Source organism: Aptenodytes patagonicus, chromosome 2 (genome assembly GCF_965638725.1).
Source record: "Aptenodytes patagonicus chromosome 2, bAptPat1.pri.cur, whole genome shotgun sequence".
Lineage (NCBI taxonomy): Eukaryota > Metazoa > Chordata > Aves > Sphenisciformes > Spheniscidae > Aptenodytes > Aptenodytes patagonicus.
The window spans coordinates 18,037,666-18,059,152 of NC_134950.1; the positions used below are offsets into that span (position 1 = coordinate 18,037,666).

Genomic DNA, 21,487 nt, shown 5'->3' on the forward strand with positions numbered 1-21,487 from the left:
AAAACAAAACCAAAACCCCACAGCCTCATAAAAGTATAATTTAGGTAAACAAAAGCCATTTTGAATGCTGCTAGTTGTTATGATATTCCTTCATGATCCATCTACTCCTGAGCTTAATATTCTAACATCTACTGCAAGATTAAAATACTTGCCCAAATCAGTCATAATAAATGCAGATGATTTACATTTGTATTAAATGAAAAATACTGCTGTCTGGGTTTTCTACCAATCAGATGTTGTGTGTCCCCCCTGCAATTTTAATTAATTAGCATATCTATAAAACACTCATGATGAAAGATTTATTTGGAAATAGTAAATTAATTGTGAATAAATCTACTACTTTTACAAGCAAAGCTTTAATATTTGACTTTCTTAGTAATTTGTCAAGTTTCAAACTGATGCACAATTTAGCTGTTACAAATTTAAACTTCAGTATACTAATTTTTAGAACTTAATTATGACTACAATGTTCAACTCAGTTTTCAGCTGACAGTTGAAAAATTACTGTCTTATAAATATACCCTTTTCCTGCATTCCTGAAAAACTGGAAAGGTCAACTACTACTGCTGAATAAACTATTTTCCCCTGGTTTTATTCACAAAACTATGCAAATGTCAAAATCATTTGTAGCAGTAAGTCTAGTTCTTAAAAATGCAAAGTGATCATGAACTGTGAGTTTTATAAGAACTCTAACACTGGTAATTTCTGAAAATCCATGCATTTATTTAGGTACAATTGTGTCTAGGAATAGCTTCCAACACCCCAGTTTACATTAAAATCCTAACTCAGCAGTCTCATAACATTTAATGGGTGGAAAACCATAATAACCTCCAGGCACTGCTTTAGATGTTATAATGATGTAATAATAAATAGGACAAACAGACATATGTGCTGATCCTGAGGCATTCTCTCAGCATGTGTTGCTGAAGGCATATTTATATTCATTGCAAAACCCAAGACAAAAACTCAGGAATGATGACTTCAGTTACCATAGGTAATCTTTTCTCTGTCACATATAAATGCTAAAAATTGGATCAAATGCTAAATATTAAATCAGTGCTTTTAGAATTTCAGTCTAAAGCTGAATTAAATTAACATAATCTTCAGAGTTAGTAGACTCAGAAAATAAAAAAAAAAAGAAAGAATCAAAGGAATTAGTTAAAACATGTTTAAAATGACCATTCAAACTGACCACCTAGAATAATCAGCAACATAATTTTCTCTTGTATTAATTTATATAATGTGTAAGTTTGAAGATAGCAATACGTAAGCTAAATTTCAATATTGAAACTGAGATCAATAGAGAGCTTTGTGGAATCTAGAGGCAGCAAAATTATATGCCTCAAATTTATGTCTTTTGTGATTTTATTATACTACACTGGTTTATGTATAGGCTAACATACTTTAATTGTGCAGGCTATAATATATTACATAAGAGTCACTCTCAAGGAATAAACTCAGATCTTCCATTAGTTCATATTTGTATTAGTTTACTAATACTTTTCACCAGGCAGAGCATATGTTTATTGTTAGACTTCATAGTGTTAACTTCTGTTGCCTTAACCTTGTGCATACGTTAGACACTTTAGCCACTGTTAAATGTGTTTTCATTAAATTTTGTTTCAATTTTTAACTTGAAATAAATTAATACCCAAATTCAACATTCATTTATTTATTGAATCTGAAGAGTGCTGCTGAACAGAAGTTAAATAGCAATATTTTAGTTTTGAATCTAATGTATTGCAGTAAAGATATGGTAGTCAATAACGAGGTATCCCTAGGAGAAAATATTGAAGCAAAATCTATTTAAGATTTTATTTGGTGATTTTAATTGTTACAGGTTAGTATACACCAGATTTAGTACTATTTAAAACTATGTTGCTTTTTTTTCTATTTTTCTCTGATGTGTATCAGTTGGATGACCATTTCTTAAAACTCTTGAAGATTTTTTTCTTTAGATTAGAAAATAATCACTAACTTCCACAAGCTTATGCCAATGCTTATCATCTTCTTTTGTTAAAATAGAGTATTCCCCATACGCCGCATGTAACTTTGCCCTTAATTTTCCTTGAAATTAGCTTCTACTTTCAGGATAAAATGAAAGCTTCAGAGTAAGAAGATTCAAACTGTATTTTGCATGATAATTAGAGGACCTTGAGAAAATTCTTGAATGATGACTCTCAGCTATATCTCAGCTACATTAGCTCAGATTCATAAAAAAATTAGCTACCCGATTCCCAAGGGAATACATTGTACAGAAATAAGTCTTTAAGCTCTCTATAAAATTCCTGAAGGATGTTTACCTGGAGATCCTGAAATTGAGGAAAGTTTGCAAAGCAGAACCACATGGAGACAGCAAAACTAGCTGTAAATAACCTAGTGCAGCCAGATGACTGCGATGCTCTTCCTGCCTTCCTGCCACACCTCTCTCTGTGTGTTTATATATATATGTATGTACATATAAAGCTTGAGAAGATCAGTTCTTTCATTTGCTTGAGATAGTCTGTATCACAACTGGTCCAGCACTGTAGTTTGACAGTCAGATTCTAGCCCTATAAGTTTTCTCATGTGGAGTGGAGGTGTTATATTCAATCTCTTCTTGATTAATTGAGACAAATACAGGGCATGAGAAACAACTATTTAAATTTAGCAATTAGATGTTAATTTTGAAAGTGAGAGATGACTATTTATATGGACAGATTCCTTTCTCGTTTTCAAGGTCTAGTTGGATGTGACTTCGAGCAACCTAATCTAGTGAAAGATGTCCCTGCCCATGGCAGGGGGTTGGACTAGATGACCTTCAAAGGTCCCTTCCAACCCAAACCATTCTATGATTTATGATTCTTATGAGTTTTGTTTATGAAGATGATCGTTCTTTTTCTCTCTCTTCCTCTGCTTTTCTGTGTTCTCTGTCTCTCTTCATAGTCCAATGACTTTTTCCCCATAAAAATCTGATCTTTGTATTTAATAAGCCAATATTATTTTCAGTGTTCTTGAGAAATCTAAGATCCTATTATTTTTTTGTGTAACTTGTAATGGCTCAGTACTAACTCACTTTCATGGAAGTGTTAGTTTTTAATATAAACCCCAGATTTTTAAGGCTCCTGTTTAGCAGTGCTCAGTTCTGAATAAACTGTAGGCACTAGTTCATATATCATGAAGCAAAACCAGTTCTTGAAAAAAGTTCCAATAACATGGTAATATCAAATATTTTTATTTAATGAGATTGTTATTCTGTGTAGATCTAGTGAATCCAGATAAATTAAAAATCAAGCCTCTTCATCATACTTTTAAACACCATTTTGCCCAATTTCAGCAGCTACTTTAAATAGTGGTGATAACTTACAAAGTAGCATTTATCCTGCTAGCATCCTCTATCCCTCCTGAAACTATGACAATTAAGAATAGCCAGAGCTACTATGTATTTTCATAGAATCATAGAATCATAGAATAGTTTGGGTTGGAAGGGACCTTTAAACGTCATCTAGTCCAACCCCCCTGCCATGGGCAGGGACATCTTCAACTAAATCAGGTTTTCCAGCACAGCTGTAAGTGGAAGATTAATAACTTCAGAATATGATGTGGAATATAAGAAAAAATAATTATTTAGATTAAGGTGAAGGTATGATAGGCAATACCTGCTGAAGAAGTCAGCAGGGATGGAGCAGGTGTCATCTTTTATCCCTGCAGGAAATATCCCTCTTATGTTGTGGGGTCTAGCCTCTCCCAGCAATATTTTAGAGAAAAGGGTAAAGTATGTTTCTTTTCTTACTTCCTAGAGTTAAATTTGGGAAAAAGGCTGTCAGCAATTAAGAACTTCAGATTTTTATAATTTCTTCTTCAGCTGACTTACATCTACTCATCAGGGAAATAGTCTGTCTCTGTGTTAGAAGGAGGAAAGTATCCGGTTGTCTGAACTTGAGAGTTCAATAGAAATGTGAATGTATAACCAAAAATATCTCATACAAAGATTTAATAAAAAGGAAGTGGTTTGTAGATATAGATTCAATATGCACATAACATATATGACACAGTTACACATCTGTTATGCTTACCAAAGAACTGAAGGATGATGAGAAATATGGAGTTTAAATAAATAAATAAATATCAGGGTGATATTTGGATTTTTACTTTTAAGTGGGGCAGAAATCGCCTTTTTTTTTCCCTCCTAATTTGATTTTTATTTCCTCCGAAAATATTTGTTATATGGTGAACTGTTGTACCTGTTTTTAAAAGGAGGAGCAATTAGATGAATTGCCCAAAGTCAGCCTGAGATTCTCTAGCTCATTCAGGATTATAACACCAATGTCTTGACTGCTAGTCATAGGCTTTGATTTTAAGAACTCTGCTGCATCTTTTAGTAAGAGATAGGAAAGAAATGGGATTGTATTAGGTGTGGTGAAGGAAAAATAGTATTTCAAGTGTTTTTTATTGCATATAAAGGCAATAACCTAGCATTTTCTGAGGTTTCTATGGATCTAAAAACTAGGTAACTGGATTAGCACAAGTCATGTTCTTGTTTAATTAGTACTTGTTTAATTAGCAACAAAATGTCAGCCTGAAGTGTGTCTTTTATTTTCTAGACCAAAGGCACCATGTCTGAATAGTGCTTACATTGTGTGTAGGTACATCAACGTTCTTGGAGCTTGATTGAGGACCTCAAAATTTAGGTGCTCTTTATACAGACTGTGGGAGGGATTGATTATTCTTTATTTAGAAACTGACAACCAAAAATCACAGTGTCTTCAAGTTTTGCTTTCAGTGCAAGACTTTACCTGGCATTATTGCTGACGGTAATAGTAATCTGAGGGGAAAAAAAAAGTCTATGGTTCACTGTTTGAACAATGCAACAATTTAGTACTTAAGCACAGCCAACAAGAATGTCTTATCTTCTAGAGAATGAAAGAAGAATAATGTCATGAATTGATAACTTCTGAGGGTTGCAGGGCTTATTTTCAAGAGAAACATTACTTTAGATTCTTTTTCTAATAACTGACTTTGTTTCTAATATGTGGTCAGTCTTTCTGTATTTATGGAAATAAAATGAGTTATGCAGATCTTTTAAACTCAGGAAAATCTTGCCAATCACGTAAAACAAATAGTGGGCTTTAGATTTTTTTACCAATCTTTCTGTTTCACAGTGCTCTGTCCAGCCAATGAAATGCGTCTGGATTCAACAGGAGTAATACTGAGCCCTGGATATCCTGACAGCTACCCAAATCTCCAGATGTGTGCGTGGACCATTACTGTGGAAAAGGGTTATAATATCAGCATGTTCTTCGAGTTCTTCCAGACAGAAAAGGAATTTGATATACTTGAGGTGTTTGATGGTAACTATAGGATGCACAACTTTGGATGATACTTTTTCTCTATATGTGTATTTTTACATTGCATCTGTGTAATCGTTATTGTTTATGCATACCACCATTTGTCAGTTGTCGTGGTTTAACCTCAGTCGGCAACTGAGCACTAAAAAATCTTAAATAAGCAATTATTTGGATTTGTTGTGCTAAAAAGAACTGTTGGATTACTGTGTTTCAAAATTGTACTGTATTAACTATGTTTAGAAATAATTTAATTTACCATTTGCTTGGAGGATGTTTTCTACGTATATTAATTGTATGCATATAGTTTATTGTGTGTTATTTTAAACTTTGTAACTCTTTTTTTTTTTTTTGTCTCTTCCTTGTATCAAGGACCAAATAGTCATAGCCCATTGCTCATTTCTCTCAGTGGGGACTATTCGTCTTCTCTAAATATAACCAGCAATGGCCATGAAGTATTTCTCCGGTGGTCGGCAGATCATGGCACCAATAAAAAAGGTTTCAGGATAAGATATATAGGTATGTAAATCAGACGTTCTTTAATGTGTATAAAATTTCAATATGGAACATATTTATTTATGTGAAAAGGGTAATGTAAGCTATATTTTGTAACATTAATTGTCCAGACTGAAAGAAAATCCAATCTGTTTTATATACGAATGTGATGATACTGATCTTGTGAGGAAAAAAACGCCACACACCTTAAGTAGGATATATGAAACACATGTGCTCTATAGAGATTTAAGCAAATGTTTCCCAGGACTTTAAAATGGCATAAACCAGTACTAAAGATAAAAAAGCAGCTTCCCTCTTCTCCTTCCCAACGTTTATTTGCACTCATGTGCCTCTGTTCTTTATACTGGATCTTTATGCAATTCATCATTAACAGTTTTAGTGGGACAGAGGAAGAGGTGGCAACAAGGCAGGAGTGAGCAGCTATAAGGTGGAAAAATGTGAGACCCTGAAGGATTGAACTCTTTAATTTAAGGTTCAACAGAAGCAGCAAACCATATTAGAAGAGATCAATTAGTATGTCAAAAAAGCCAACATTGTGTGTGATATTAATTCAAATGAACATATTTATGAATAGTGCGTGAAGATGATACTTAACAAAGCTTGATTTTTGTATAATTGCTTTTATAGAATTATTATATAATACCCATTTTTACAGGATAATAATATTCATTAATCAAGCTAAAGTAGATCTGTTGCAATTTACAGCAATTACACAAAATCTATATTTGGGTTTTTTATCATGACCAAAGACATGAAATACCAGGGACAGCATGAATACACAGACAGAATGAAAAGTATTTGGGATAGCATCTGTAGATACTAGAGAAGTTATTGGCATAAAAGAATTTCACTTTATGAAGTGGAGAAAGCAATAGAGAATAAATATAAAATTCTTCTTTCTGCTGTGTTTTTTTGTTTTTCCTCACTCAATTTTTGGCTACTTCACTGTTGCAGAAAAATAATTAGGCTCACAACAGTCTGTAAAATGGTATCAGTGTCATCTTTCCCTTTAGGAGAGGACAGTTTTCTCAGAGGTAAAATGTTTGTTGTATAGCTAGACAAAATTCACTGTTGGCTAGACACAAAATATTGTATGGTACCTATTCTCATTGCCTGTAGTACCTGTTGGATCTGTTAAAAAAGAAAGAAAAGTTCTTAAAACTCTTTCCCTACTGGCAGTGAGAGAACTATTGAGAGATAGACAAGAAATATTTACTAGTGATCTGTATCTCTCAGAAAATACCGGTATATTTTCTTATACACTAAAGAAGTAGAGGTGTCTGTATGTCTGGTTCTTCAAAGAGTATAAGGCAGGAGCAATTTAGTGTAAGGAAGAAAATATTTTCATAGTATGTGCTCTGAAAGATATGGCGGTGCTTCTCATTCTGCTGCTTGCTTTAATAAAAAGTATACAAACAGCCACATGACTCCATCCTGATCAGAGTAAGCCTTTGCCTGGGAAAACTATTGACATGAAGTAAATCATGGGACATGGAAAGGCTTAGAAAAGTGCTGCTTCACTTGTTCGTTATTTGCCTGAGAAAATACATACCAATAGTTACCAACATTTCTTCAAAGCATGAAGGAAGCACTTGGAAACAAACTTCCAACTTAATTTTCTTTCCTACAAAATGGGAAAATGGCCATCTTGGCTAACCAGTCTTGGCTCATCATTGAACCAAAACGATCAGCGACAAAGTTAAATTCTTAAAAAAAAAAAAATTATCTTAAACTGGCTACCAGGTTGTAAGTCCCTTCTGGTCCACTCCTTTGGCAAGGTAACCAAAACCAAGTGACTTTGTACTCATGAACTTAATGAACAAGGGAGTTAAAAGAAATATAAGCATAATGACAGCATAATAAATAAGAAATCTTTAATGTCTCTTAAAGACCTTCTGGCTTTCATAAAAATTTCTGAATTTTTTTTTCATAGTATCTAAATAAGACTTCTGTAGGACTTTTTGTGTTCTAAATAAATCACACACACACAAAAAAAGCAGATTCAGTGTTTTTGCCATGGATTTATGGTGACACTTATAAATATGATTAAAATCTATTTTAGATTTGCTAGTTCACTTCAGTTCATTGTATCACAGAACTTGAAAGAAATAACTTAGTTAGGACCAGAAGGAAAAGATTATTTGAAAAGAATTATGTGCAGTATGCCCTTGATGTTTCCTTCTCAAAAAAAAATACTGTATACTACTGAAATTTATACAATTGCAATAAATTTCATCATGAACTAAAATTCTGTAGCTTGCTTGGTTTAAAAAAGAAGATGGTGAAAAAAAAGTTACAGAAGTGAGCTATCACTATATTTCCTTTGAGGCTGTCGTGGTTTAATCTCAGTTGGCAACTAAGCACCATGCAGCCGCTCGCTCACTCCCCCCCACCCGGTGGGATGGGGGAGAGAATTGGAAGAGCACAAGTTAGAAAAACTCATGGGTTGAGATAAAAACAGTTTAATAATTGAAATAAAATAATAATAATAATAATAATAATAATAATAATAATAATAATAATAATAATATGATAATAATAATAATACACAAAGCAAGTGATGCACAGTACAATTGCTCACCACCCGCCGACCGATGCCCAGCCAGACCCCGAGCAGCGGCCCCCCCCGGCCCGCTTTCCCCAGTTTATGTACTGAGCATGACGTCACATGGTATGGAATGTCCCTTTGGCCAGTTTGGCTGTGCCCCCTCCCAGCTTCATGTGCACCTCCAGCCTTCTCAGTCAGTAGAGCATGGGAAGCTGAAAAGTCCTTGGCGAGTGTAAGCATTACCTAGCAACAACTAAAACATCGGTGCGTTATCAACTTTGTTCTCATCCCAAATCCAAAACACTGTACCAGCTACTAGGAAGGAAATTAACTCTATCCCTGCCGAAACCAGGACAGAGGCTACTAAAACCTGAAGTCCTTATAGAGCCCTATTCTTTTACCTTTATACTTAGTGAAATTGCTTGATGCGTGCATGATCATGATACAAAATAGAACAACTTTTAGTGATGTTTTCTCAGCTTGTTATCAGATGTCCACTGAATTTAACAAGAATTTGTCAAGAATTGTCATCTGGATTCTAAATGCATCTGTTATTTATTCAATATTTATGTTTAAAGCTCTCTACTGTAGTACTCCAGAGTCCCCTCCACATGGTTTCATCGTCAGTCAGACAGGTGGACAGCTCAACAGTATGGTTCGCTGGGCTTGCGATCGAGGTTTTCGGCTCATTGGGAAAAGTACTGCTGTATGCAGGAAGTCTCCATATGGTTATTACTCATGGGATGTTCCAGTCCCAGCTTGTCAAGGTAAATTCTTTCATTATAAAATAATACACCTTAAGAAACTCTTTTTTTTCTTTTTCTAATATAAGCCATCAGTTTTCTAACTTAAAATGAATAACAGGTAATCATTTAATGGTCATGCCTCTGTACCAAAATTTTTCTACTTAGTAAAACTTACAAAACAAATGTATTTTTAAGAAACTATTTCAACAGAATTTGCTAAGACTGGCAGATACTACAAAAAATCTACATCACTGTGAGGGAAAAAAACCCACAAATTTAAAGTATGAAATTTTTCAAAAAGTTAATTTAAAACTGAATATTTAATAAAGTTCATTTATCATGATCCAAGAACTATATAAAAAACAGGAAACTGGACCAAAAAAGCATTGCCTATGATGCCATTCTAATCTTTTGCAGTTCAAATTGAAATTTAAAAGATAATTCATTGGGTTAACTGTGTATTTAGTTTCTTCTGCCTTATAAAAGCAAAACATATTCTACTTAACAAGGAAAAGGAAATGGTTATTTATTACCCATCGTAACTGTATTCTAATTCTTCCTTTCCTGAGAAGAATGCTATTGTTCTGATAACTTACCTATGTCACTCCAATGAACTATTAGAATTTTTTTTTTCATGAGAAGTTGCAGATATATTTATTCAAAATATGTGCATTTTGTTCCTGTTGACCAGTGGAGATAAATGCTGTAGGAATGTTCCATGTTAATTTCCCATGAGGTTTTTTTGACAAAAATTCTTTGAACTGTATATTTCTAAAGCAAAACTGCCTAACCTTTGTCAAAGGTGAAACAATCTCAGTTTCAAAGCTTTTCGATAAATTTCTATTAATATATAAAAAGTGTGCCTGTATTTTTAAAAACTTAAAATGTTCAAAAAGAAAAAAAGTACAGGCAGTGCATTTGCTACATATCATTCTTTAGCTCTTTCATCAGTTATCTAAGGACTGCTTTCATGACAGTTATTTGTAGAACTTGATCAGACTGTTAATAAGATGTATCAAATAACGTGGAATGAAAAAAACCCTAAACAAACAACTTACCAAATTCAAACAGCAGGTAATTATTCTCAACATACTGAGCAGAGTTCAGTAATGGAAATAGTTGCAATACTCAGATAATACTTTAGGAACAAGTGGAGTTAAGGGCTTAGTAATCTGATGGTATCTGATCAAGTACAAAGACTGTTGGTACCAACTGTTAGTGTATTGAAGATTATTTAATGTATGTATTAATTGAATAACAGTTAGTTTTAATTATGCATTTAATGAGAGCTAACTTTGATACATGGTATGAACATCGGTTCATCTTGAGGGCGCTCACAAGGCATGAGCGGGACAACCAAGGGATCCGGCCCAGCCAGCACGGGTTCATGAGAGGCAGGTCCTGCTTGACCAACCTGATCTCCTTCTATGACCAGGTGACCCGCCTAGTGGATGAGGGAAAGGCTGTGGATGTGGTCTACCTGGACTTCAGCAAGGCCTTTGACACTGTCTCCCACAGCATTCTCCTCGAGAAGCTGGCGGCTCACGGCTTAGACAGGTGTACTCTGTGCTGGGTCAAAAACTGGCTGGACGGCCGGGCCCAGAGAGTTGTGGTGAGTGGAGTTAGATCCAGTTGGCGGCCGGTCACGAGCGGTGTTCCCCAGGGCTCAGTACTGGGGCCGGTCTTGTTTAATACCTTTATTGATGATCTGGATGAGGGGATTGAGTGCACCCTCAGGAAGTTTGCAGATGACACCAAGTTGGGCGGGAGTGTTGATCTGCTCGAGGGTAGGAAGGCTCTGCAGAGGGACCTGGACAGGCTGGATCAATGGGCCCAGGCCAACTGTATGAGATTCAACAAGGCCAAGTGCCGGGTCCTGCACTTTGGCCACAACAACCCCATGCAGCGCTACAGGCTTGGGGAAGAGTGGCTGGAAAGCTGCCTGTCGGAAAAGGACCTGGGGGTGCTGGTTGACAGCCGGCTGAACATGAGCCGGCAGCGTGCCCAGGTGGCCAAGAAGGCCAATGGCATCCTGGCCTGTATCAGAACTAGTGTGGCCAGCAGGAGTAGGGAAGTGATTGTGCCCCTGTCCTCAGCACTGGTGAGGCCGCACCTCGAATACTGTGTTCAGTTTTGGGCCCCTCACTACCAGAAGGACGTTGAGGTGCTGGAGCGTGTCCAGAGAAGGGCAACAAGGCTGGTGAGGTGTCTGGAGCACAAGTCTTGTGAGGAGCGGCTGAGGGAACTGGGACTGTTTAGCCTGGAGAAAAGGAGGCTCAGGGGAGACCTCATCGCTCTCTACAACTACCGGAAAGGAGGTTGTAGCGAGGTGGGTGTTGGTCTTTTCTCCGAAGTAACAAGTGATAGGACGAGAGGAAATGGCCTCAAGTTGCGCCAGGGGAGGTTTAGATTGGATGTAAGGAAAAATGTCTTTACTGAAAGAGTGGTGAAACACTGGAACAGGCTTCCCAGGGAATTGGTTGAGTCCCCATCCCTGGAGGTATTTAAAAGACGTGGAGATGAGGCGCTTAGGGACATGGTTTAGTGGGCATGGTGGTGTTGGGTTGATGGTTGGACTTGATGATCTTAGAGGTCTTTTCCAACCTCAATGATTCTATGATTCTATGATTCTATAACTTTATTCAATTCCAGCAAGTCCTTGTGCACAGAAAGTGGTTTGTGGCCATTATATGTAGCTGCAACTCACAACAGCAAATTCTTCAGATTCAACCTAAAGACACATTATTACTGCAAAAAACCACAGGAATAAGCTGCTTCCGTACATATGTCATACATCTAAGCTTCCTGTTGTTTTGCGGAGGTGAAAATTATCCCCTATACCTGGATAATACAGAAGATTTATGATATGATCTCTTGTATCAAAAGGTTGAGAACACCATCAATATCTCTCATGTTCTTTCACAGAGGATATTTACAAGACACAAGGGCTTTGCCATTCCCCCTACTGCTGAGCAGTACAGCTTCACCACAAAGTAGTTCTAATTCTTTTAAGTATGGGCTAGTGGTTTTTAGAACTTCATGTTATAGAGGATGAACATTGTTTTAACAACTACTATAATTGTCAGTCAGAATTTACCAACTATTATGCCAGATGATATCAAATGACAATGTCACAGTCTTACCTTCTACTTCACATTCTCTGTCATTCATAGCATTACTAGCAAAGCCATTTTTATCAGTTCTTTCACACATCTGAATGTAGGATTGCCACAGATGACCATTTAACACAGCAAAAAAAAGTATTAGGCTTTTTTTTTTTTACCTAGCAGTGCAAGGGATATTTGCAATTTCTTTAGAAACAATGCATCTCATTTTCATCTATTTGTTTTCTGTGCCCTAAATGAAGATTACCAGTCAAATCACAGTAGTAGTTACTGGCATTACCCTATAGGAAATGAGAAATCTAAGGCCTCTAAATTTATGAATTCTTTAATGATACCTCTACAATCAGCACAGCTAGTGATTTGTGGTAGTTTGTTCTTTTTTTTAGCAATACTAAGTCCATTTCTTGGCAAACATTTTTTACTGCCTGCAAAATGTTTCATGACTGTACTTAAACTAATGCTTTCTCTTTACATTTTTCATTTTATATCTGTACCATTATTATCACTTCTGAATCCTCTCCTGTAACCAATGAATGCCAGTAGCCTTTTCCACTACAGCTTCTTTTTCCAAGTTCATGAGTAATGTTAGAGCAATTTTTAATGTTCTCATTCTTACACCTATATGAATAGAAATCTTGATCTCTGAACTTCTAAATAGATAATACCAGCCATTCTTCAAATCACTTGCACTACAGGACTGACAGAACCTGAAAAATCCAGATACACACTTTAACCTTGGATGAAAGCTTTTTTACATTATTTATAACACTAAACATATCTCATTAGAAGACACTCAATGCAGCAGTAAGGAATCAAAAAGAAATGCCTCAAGCCAGACTTCAGCAATTACCTGAAACCTGTTTCAAAGTTAATATAAAAGCACCCTTCCTCTGTCATGAAAAGAAGTAAAAGGATACTGCTTCAAAATCTAATATTGTATTAGTATAATGGTAACAACAGTACAAATTAATTACAAACTTCTGCTGTTCTAACTTTTAGATATTAACTGTTCTGTTTATATAGACATACATTAAATGAATCAAAATGTGAGTGTTGTCATTCATGTATCCATCTCAGTTTTAATGATATTAAGCCTCTGATCACAAGTCAATAAAAGATTCCCATGGTTAACTAAATTATGAGGTCTGATTATGATAAACTTTTTAATGAATGAATAGATTTACAATGATCTATCTGAATACAAGAATTAACATGAATTCATATAAATGATTGAATATTTACAACTGATCGTAGATATCAGAAGATTCAAAGTGTTTTAAAACATTCATTTTTCTCCCAGTTATTTTTTTTACTTTTTAATTTTTTATCCCAACATTACATGATTCTTGGTTTTAATTATGCAATATTTCTCTTGCAAATAAACATTTCTCACACAGGCCTCATCAGAAACCAGTATTAATATTTTATAATAGCATATATGGATAACAGGCAAATGCTTTTACAGGAATTCTAGGTAGAGATGTTAAGTAAGTAAAGTTTAAAACATAGCACTATATCCAGAAGAATTCTCTAGCTCAGTAATCTAAATTGTCCGTAACAGCAGACATAAGTGTTGCATAACTGGTGATTGTTATGCAGATTATAGTAAAGCATTACAAAAAAAAGAGAATATCAAGAATACCTGGTTACATATGATACCTGATGAGTTATGATTTTCTCAAAAATTAGGCTGAAGTACATTTGTAGTGGTCTGGAACGAATATCTGATGTGCATAATATCTTCTACCTTTACATTTTTTTAGACATGGCTATAGGTTTGAGATAGTCATATTCATATACATTAGAACAATTAATATATCTATGTATTAGTTTTGTATTTATTCAAAATAGACTTCTGTCTATTTTCAAATGCTTGACTGTATCGGGACAGGTGTGAAAACTCAATAACTTATTAAATGCCAAAAACATAGTTGGCATCCTTTAAAGTGATTTGTAAGGCAATCTAAATGAAATTTAGTTTTCATAAAATTTCTTAATTCTTCACAAGTTAAATGTCCAAGTAGTTAAGTTTAGAGGAGTATGTCACTGAATATTTTCAGTAGTCTTGCCTATGTTTGAAATGCTCCTGGTAAATGTTATCGGCTCTAGACTGATGTCTGCATTGATACTCAATTTTTTTCTCATATCCCTGAGATGTGAAAGGTAGCTACATCTGCTAAGTGTTGTTGTTCTTAAGTGAGGCAGAGCAAATCCAAGGATTGGAGGTCCTTTATAGGATGAATAGTCTGATTTCTGTTTGGGAAATTGCCATCACAGAAACTTTGAATGGTGCCTTAACATTTAATGAAGAGTATTTAAGAACTTCATCCTGGTCTAATAATAATTTCTAAAATTTCAGATAAGTCTTTAGACTGGTGGTCTTTGAGAACTAATAAAATTAAAGTCTTCCAAGGGCTGTATGTGTATATCTTTGGAATTGGAACTGTGTTCTGAAGTTTTTGAACAAAGAATAGATTTTAATGTTTCAGTTGCAATTACAATTACAATGTTGATTGGCAATACTGTCCAAGCTGACATATAATGACCAAACATTTCTGTGATAGACCTGTTTTTTGGGCACTTTGGATGTTCCATATTTGTCATTTTTATCCTGTCAAGTTGTCAGATGTGGCAATAACTTGTCTTGATCTTTTCACATTTTTTCCCTTAACTAAAAGCTAAATTTCTGTGCGAGTTTCCACATATGTAAAATTCAGCTCATAACTGCTATAAACTAAAAATGTCATTGAGTGATTCCTTGGGAGCTCTGTTGTTTATATAAAAGGCTGTTATCAAGCATTTGGTGTGCTGGAATGAAACTTGTTTCTTAAAAATTTAAGGTTAAGGGTAGGATATATTTTTGTTGTGCCACAAGATTGATTCTGTTAACATCAATAATATGACTCAAAATTTATTAAGTCACTAATGGAGATTTTTGAATACTGAAGGAGTAATTAATCTCAATGGTAGATATAAAACATCTCAGGTTGTATCTACAAAATATCTGATGCATATTTTGCTGATTGCTAAAAGACAGAATTTTCAGTATGTGAACAAGTAGTGCTGTAGTATTTGTTGGTGCTCAGGATCGTAAGCAACAGCTGTTAACGTTACAAGTCTTTTGGGGGTTGATACTAGTTTTTACACCCTGCTGAATGCTGGCCCTTCTGGCAACTCTGTTATTGTCTGAAACTTCTTTTTATTGTTAACATGTGGTTTTGAAGGAAGAGGTTAGCTTGGCTAGTTATGCAGTAAACAGTGTTATTTGATTATACCTTGGTTATACCAGCTTTTGATTATCCTCCCCTTTGCACAGATAGCTCTGCCTAATCTTGCTGCTGCAATCCAAACTATTGAGGAATTTGAGATATAATAAACACCAACTTGGTCATATTCCCAAAACAGACAGAGCATTATTTAGAGCCAGATCTTCTCTTGGTACTTTCTTTCTGCTGAATAATTTAAAAAAAAAAAAAAAAAAAAAAAAGTGGCTTACACTTTCATTTGCCAATTTTCAATATTTTCAAAAGGGTATTTTCTTTCTGCTTTGCAGGAGGAAAAATAGAATGTTGAAAGTTAATTTTAGTGCTTTGCCGGAGGTCACACAGTACATCTGATGGAAGAAACCTGAAGTACAACCTAGATCCTAATGTCTGAGACTGGTGCTTTACTCATTCAACCATGCTGATCGTATTTTTCCCAGATATTCTCTATTGCCTCTTCTTTGATTATCATCTTCTGCATTTTGGATGGATAGCTGCAGAGTTGTGAACCATTGTTCTTCTTTTTAACCTCCTCCATCAAAAGACAAAAACTTCCTGAGACTTAATTCCCTAAAATTTTAAGGGAATTTATTTTTAGGCTTAAAATACACATTAAGGAGTTAAAAAGTCATTTTTATGAATTTAAGACTGTTGATATTACAATGCATAAACTCTTTGAGATGAGTGGAAGTTTATAGTGAAGAAGATATAAAATAACTATGTCTTTCTCTTTACTCAGCAATATCTTGTGGAATTCCTAAAGCTCCCTTAAATGGTGGGATATTAACTACAGATTACTTAGTTGGCACCCGCGTTACTTATTTTTGCAATGATGGATATAGACTATCAGCCAAGGAACTTACTACTGCAGTCTGCCAGCCGGATGGTACCTGGAGCAATCACAACAAAACACCTCGCTGTGTAGGTAAGTAACATGTAAAAACTCTCCAGTGAGTAAGAACCTGGCTGTACATTTTGTTTATTTATCCAAGGCACAAATCTTAAATTTTCAGCTTGAGGTTACTTTGACCTATGAATAATTGCTGGTATTAAATTATTGTGAAATACATATTTGAAAAGTATATATCTGAGACATATATTGAAACATTCTGTGACAGCAGAAAAAATACACTAGAGATTATAGAATATATTCAAACTGATAATTAATTTGCAGCTAAATCAAAGTTAATGGTTGCAGAGGTTTATACAAAAGCCATCTCTTCAGTGAGAGCTGCACAGTTCATATACTGTTAACAAACACTATTTACTATCCAGAATTGCAAAGTCTCTGGTACTCTGGGATACTTGTTTGAAACCGCTGCTTATTATTTGTATTCAGCCCATCACTATAATCCTACACCATCTAAACTTGGGGGAACTTCACTGAAGAGAAAATGCATGTTCAGTCCCAAAGAGACATGGATACCATCAAAGTTATAAATGGGGTATGAAACCCTGGGTGATTGTAAAACTGATACAGAAATGTCAGAGTGTCTGATGCACATTAAGAGCTGCATTATCTCACGCAATGAATTTTGCAAAGGAAAGAAAACATACCCTAGAATAATTTTCAAGGATTTTCCCTTTTTCCTTTTTTTTTCTTTTTCTTGTTCTTGTAAATTGCATTCTCTCATGCCTTTTCCTCTATCTAAAGAACCAATCTGAATGGAGAGAAAGAAAGTAGCATCCAGCAAAGATTTTCCTCTGTGCCTTTTGGTCGTGGAAAAAATTGTTATGCTTGTTAACCTTTTTCTATTAGATTAGGGTTGTAGAATGTTTTTGTTTGGTTTTTGGAGGAAGAACACATAGAAATAAGAAATGAGATAAAAATGTGTAGCTGCTGAAAAACCATCTTGGATATGGATATTATTTTGTCTGTCACCAATGTTGCAGCCTCTCCAAATGAGTCTTTAAGATCTCACAGAATTTACCTGGGTGTAAAAATAATTCCTATATTGAAATGTAGCTAATGTTTTAGTAAAGATTCTGATGTCTGATGTAAAGTGTCACAGGAGTTCCATGACTATCAATCTATGGTGAATTCAACCATGGTGTAGATTCTATCTACACCAATTGCATAGCTCTGCATACACAGTTACTACTCTGTCTGGGTCATTGATCATTATTAATTAAATGAGAGAACTAGTGCCTGCTAACCACAGGCAATTTCAAATACAGCCTTACTCTTCAAACATTATGTCACTGTGTTTAAAATATATTTCTGAATTAATAATGGTACAGATTTTCCTAATTTGCCTGTACTAAGCCACAAATAACTATATGTTTTTGTTATTCTGGAAGTTGTTACATGTCCAAGCATCAATTCTTTTACACTGGAACATGGAAGATGGAGAATAGTGAATGGTTCACATTATGAGTATAAAACAAAAGTAGTTTTCAGCTGTGATCCAGGGTATTATGGTTTGGGACCAGCATCTATCGAGTGTCTTGCTAATGGCACATGGAGTTGGAGAAATGAGCGGCCTTACTGCCAAAGTGAGTACATGTTGTATCTGCACCTGCTGTACAGACTTCAGATAAAAATATTTTATTTGGCTGAATTAGTAATTAACTAATTAAATATTGGAATCAGTTAATTAGAAAAATGTTTCCTCGCTGGAATTCCTGGGTATCCTAAAGGCTATTATTTACAAATACAATCCATTAGTTTTAGTGACAAGGAAATATCTGTAAGCACACTTCTGGATTTTAAAGGTCCCTAAATGTATAAAGGTACAAATAAGTAATAGAGAACATTTTCCTATATATTTTTCAAGGTCAAGAATGCTGTATAGTCTAGAAAAATGCAAAAACTTTGTATCCTGTCTGCACACTTGATACATAAAATAATCTCTCCTTTCAGCTGGTTACCATATAGTGTGCAAGTCCACATCATTCCTACCATTAGCTGGTATCCTGATAACCTGCAATAGCTACTTTTCAAAAAAATAAGTAATGAATATTCAGATACTTTAAGCAAGCTAAATGTGTGGCTACAGTTATGCTCCCCTCCTCCACCCCTGTGAAAAGCAGGTTTCTTTATATATTTAAATTTAGTCACCTGTTTTTCAAAATTGTGGGATTTTGGGTATACTTTGAAGCCCCAAAATTCTTCCTCTTTGTGAACACATGACATACACTCTGATAGAATGGGATATGACTGTGGTTTTGGTACATGTATCTAAACTGTGTGTATCTGCATGTATGTGTATAAATCCACACATATGTAAAAAGCAGAAAAAAAATGTGTAGATAAGCCAGATAACTGTGATTTAGAATATATTTAGAATTTATTGAGAATATTACAGAATCATAGAATAGAATCATAGAATAGTTTGGGTTGGAAGGGACCTCTAAAGGTCACCTAGTCCAACCCCCCTGCCGTGGGCAGGCACATCTTCAACTAGATCAGGTTGCTCAGAGCCCCGTCCAACCTGACCTTGAATGTTTCCAGGGATGGGGCATCCACCACCTCTCTGGGCAACTTGTTCCAGTTTTAATATATTGGAAACTAATAAAAAAGTAGCTGAAAAATGCAATTCCAAAGACAGATTAATTATACTGGAAATGAACCTTCATTTTGAGATCTTTATAACCTACTGGAAATTTCATTTATAATTTAGAGGATTTTTAAAAGTTAGTTGCAATATTTCACCTCTGCTAGTGTTAAAAATATTGTGTATATGTCTGTATTTATATCTCTATAGGTAATATATATATACTATAAATATACACACCTATATAGTGTATATAGGTATTTTACATACTATATATGTACTTGTAACCCTTTTTTCTTTAAAAGACAAACATTTTTCACTGTTTTGGGAAGTTTTGTTTGCAATATTACCATTTACATTTTTTTTTAGCATAAAGTGCACTAGATGCTTTCACCCTTCGATAATCCACCATCTTGTTTACTAATACTAAAGTTCTTTTACTAATTCTTAAAAGAAAATTATTAAAGAAATATGATTTTGAATGAAAACGTTTTGAATTGTAAATAAATAGCAAGGAATTCCATGCACATGGTTCACTCATTATAACAACGTATTGTGTGAATGCTAGGGCAAGCATTTCATTATGAAATAGAAGATAAAAATGACATCTTTCCAAAGAAACATAAAAATAATTTTTAAAATGGCAACAATTGTGATATTCCAATATTAAGAAAAAGTAAATGATAAAACCAAGTTAATTAAATAGCAGTTAATAATGTTCTGAATGGTGAGGTTTTTTAACTTTACAGAGACAATTTTAATTGGTGTCACACCCCCCTGCTTTCTTAAGTATTACATTTGGGGAAGTAATAGTCTTTGTATGCAGAGTTTTTCATCTATTTTTTCTACAGAGCAAAATACTTCAAGCTGTGAAATTTGTTTATCTGGTTGACTGGTTGATAAGTATTACTGGTTGATAAGTGTTACTGTATGTTTGTTTGTGATACTCAGCTGTACATTTCTGTTTTGTTTTGGTTTTGCCATAAAGTTATTTCCTGTGGAGAATTTCCTACACCTCCAAATGGGAATAAGATTGGAACTCAAATCACATATGGATCTACAGCTATATTTACTTGTGACTCAGGATACATGCTAGTTGGCTCTGCCGTGAGGGAATGTCTGTCTTCTGGACTCTGGAGTGGAATTGAGACCAGATGTTTAGGTATGGATACTACTGTCACAGCTTATCTATTTTCTTTCTCTCTAGCAGACAAAAGTAAGCAAATCGAATCAGCTTGCCTCTTTCTGTTAGCACAGACATTGAAGAGAGTTCTGCATTTTAAAAATGTGTGTGGCTGGGTTGTTTTCCTTATCAAATTATAACTATGGTTACCTTTCCACAGATTGATTCCCTTTTTCAATACCTTCCCAACATGCAAAACCTGTGTCACTGGATTGCTGCATATGTCTCTAAAGTAGACCTATACATAAACAGCAAGACTGATTGATTCCAGATGTGTCAGCTATTATACATATCCTCAGTAAAATATCTGCATAGTAGACCTGAACTCAATGGTTATGTTACAGAATTTGTACATTTGCAAAAGATACAGGGAAAAAAAAAAAAAGATGTTTGTGGAAACTTTGGCAGGAGCACTGCAACGTTATTTCTGATAGAAAATCACTATCCAGTCACAATTTATGGAATTTGACACTCTTTAGCTGTACATGTTTAGGCATCTTCACTTATTTAAAATACTCAGACACCAGTCCCTGAATAGTTTATGAGTAAAATGAACATGTGATCTCAGTAAAACAATTTCAGGGCTTCTTTTTAATTCATTATTATCATGTGTACCTTGATCTGGGTTATTGTGTTAACTGTAGAGACATTGATTTTAACTCTATATGCAATTAATGTTTTAGTTTCAGTTGAAATCAAAGCTATGATAGTGTTCTGATTTTAGTATGCAATATGAAAGTCGTATTGTACCTTGTGGGGGCATGAGAATATAAAAGAATATAAAAGAATATTAATAAACTGAGACTTTCAGAAGAATCTGAACTAGTAGATACATTAAATATAGGGGTTTGTTGCAATATATCTTTGTGCAGATTGCCATTTACCTTTTTAGACTACTTTCCATCCCAAATAATTTTCCTTCTGCTTTTGTATTTTGTGTTTCCTTCTCCTTTTGTATTCTGCAAATAATACAGCATTATTTGGTACAAATCTTCAATTAAGCTTAATTTGAATGGCTCATGAATGAGCAAAAGTGTTTCTTATTGAGCTACAAGTCTGAAGCTGGAATGTTTCTTGACATATAGCTGAGGGGAACAGACAGGCTTTGTTTATGTTTCACTTTTACAATGAAAACCATTTAGCAAAGGGGGAAAAAAAGAAAAGATCTTCATGTTTGATTTTCTTTTTCTTCTAAGTTGTCAGAAATGGTAAGACAGACTGTTTTAAATCTAAAAGTTTTGGGGCACCATAGTATGTGTGTAATCAAAATGTTCTGACTTTTTTT

At 34.7% G+C, this 21,487-nt stretch overlaps 1 protein-coding gene across 1 annotated transcript in view; it reads left to right on the forward strand.

Moving 5' to 3' along the window:
* CSMD3 (CUB and Sushi multiple domains 3) overlaps positions 1–21,487 on the forward strand; it is an 823,344-nt gene that overhangs the window by 710,016 nt on the left and 91,841 nt on the right. Inside the window, exons 48-53 of the mRNA XM_076329214.1 lie at positions 5,142–5,330; positions 5,697–5,843; positions 8,967–9,155; positions 16,262–16,447; positions 17,824–18,018; positions 20,008–20,181. Coding sequence (XP_076185329.1) covers positions 5,142–5,330; positions 5,697–5,843; positions 8,967–9,155; positions 16,262–16,447; positions 17,824–18,018; positions 20,008–20,181 — 1,080 coding nt within the window. The remainder of the gene's footprint in view (positions 1–5,141; positions 5,331–5,696; positions 5,844–8,966; positions 9,156–16,261; positions 16,448–17,823; positions 18,019–20,007; positions 20,182–21,487) is intronic.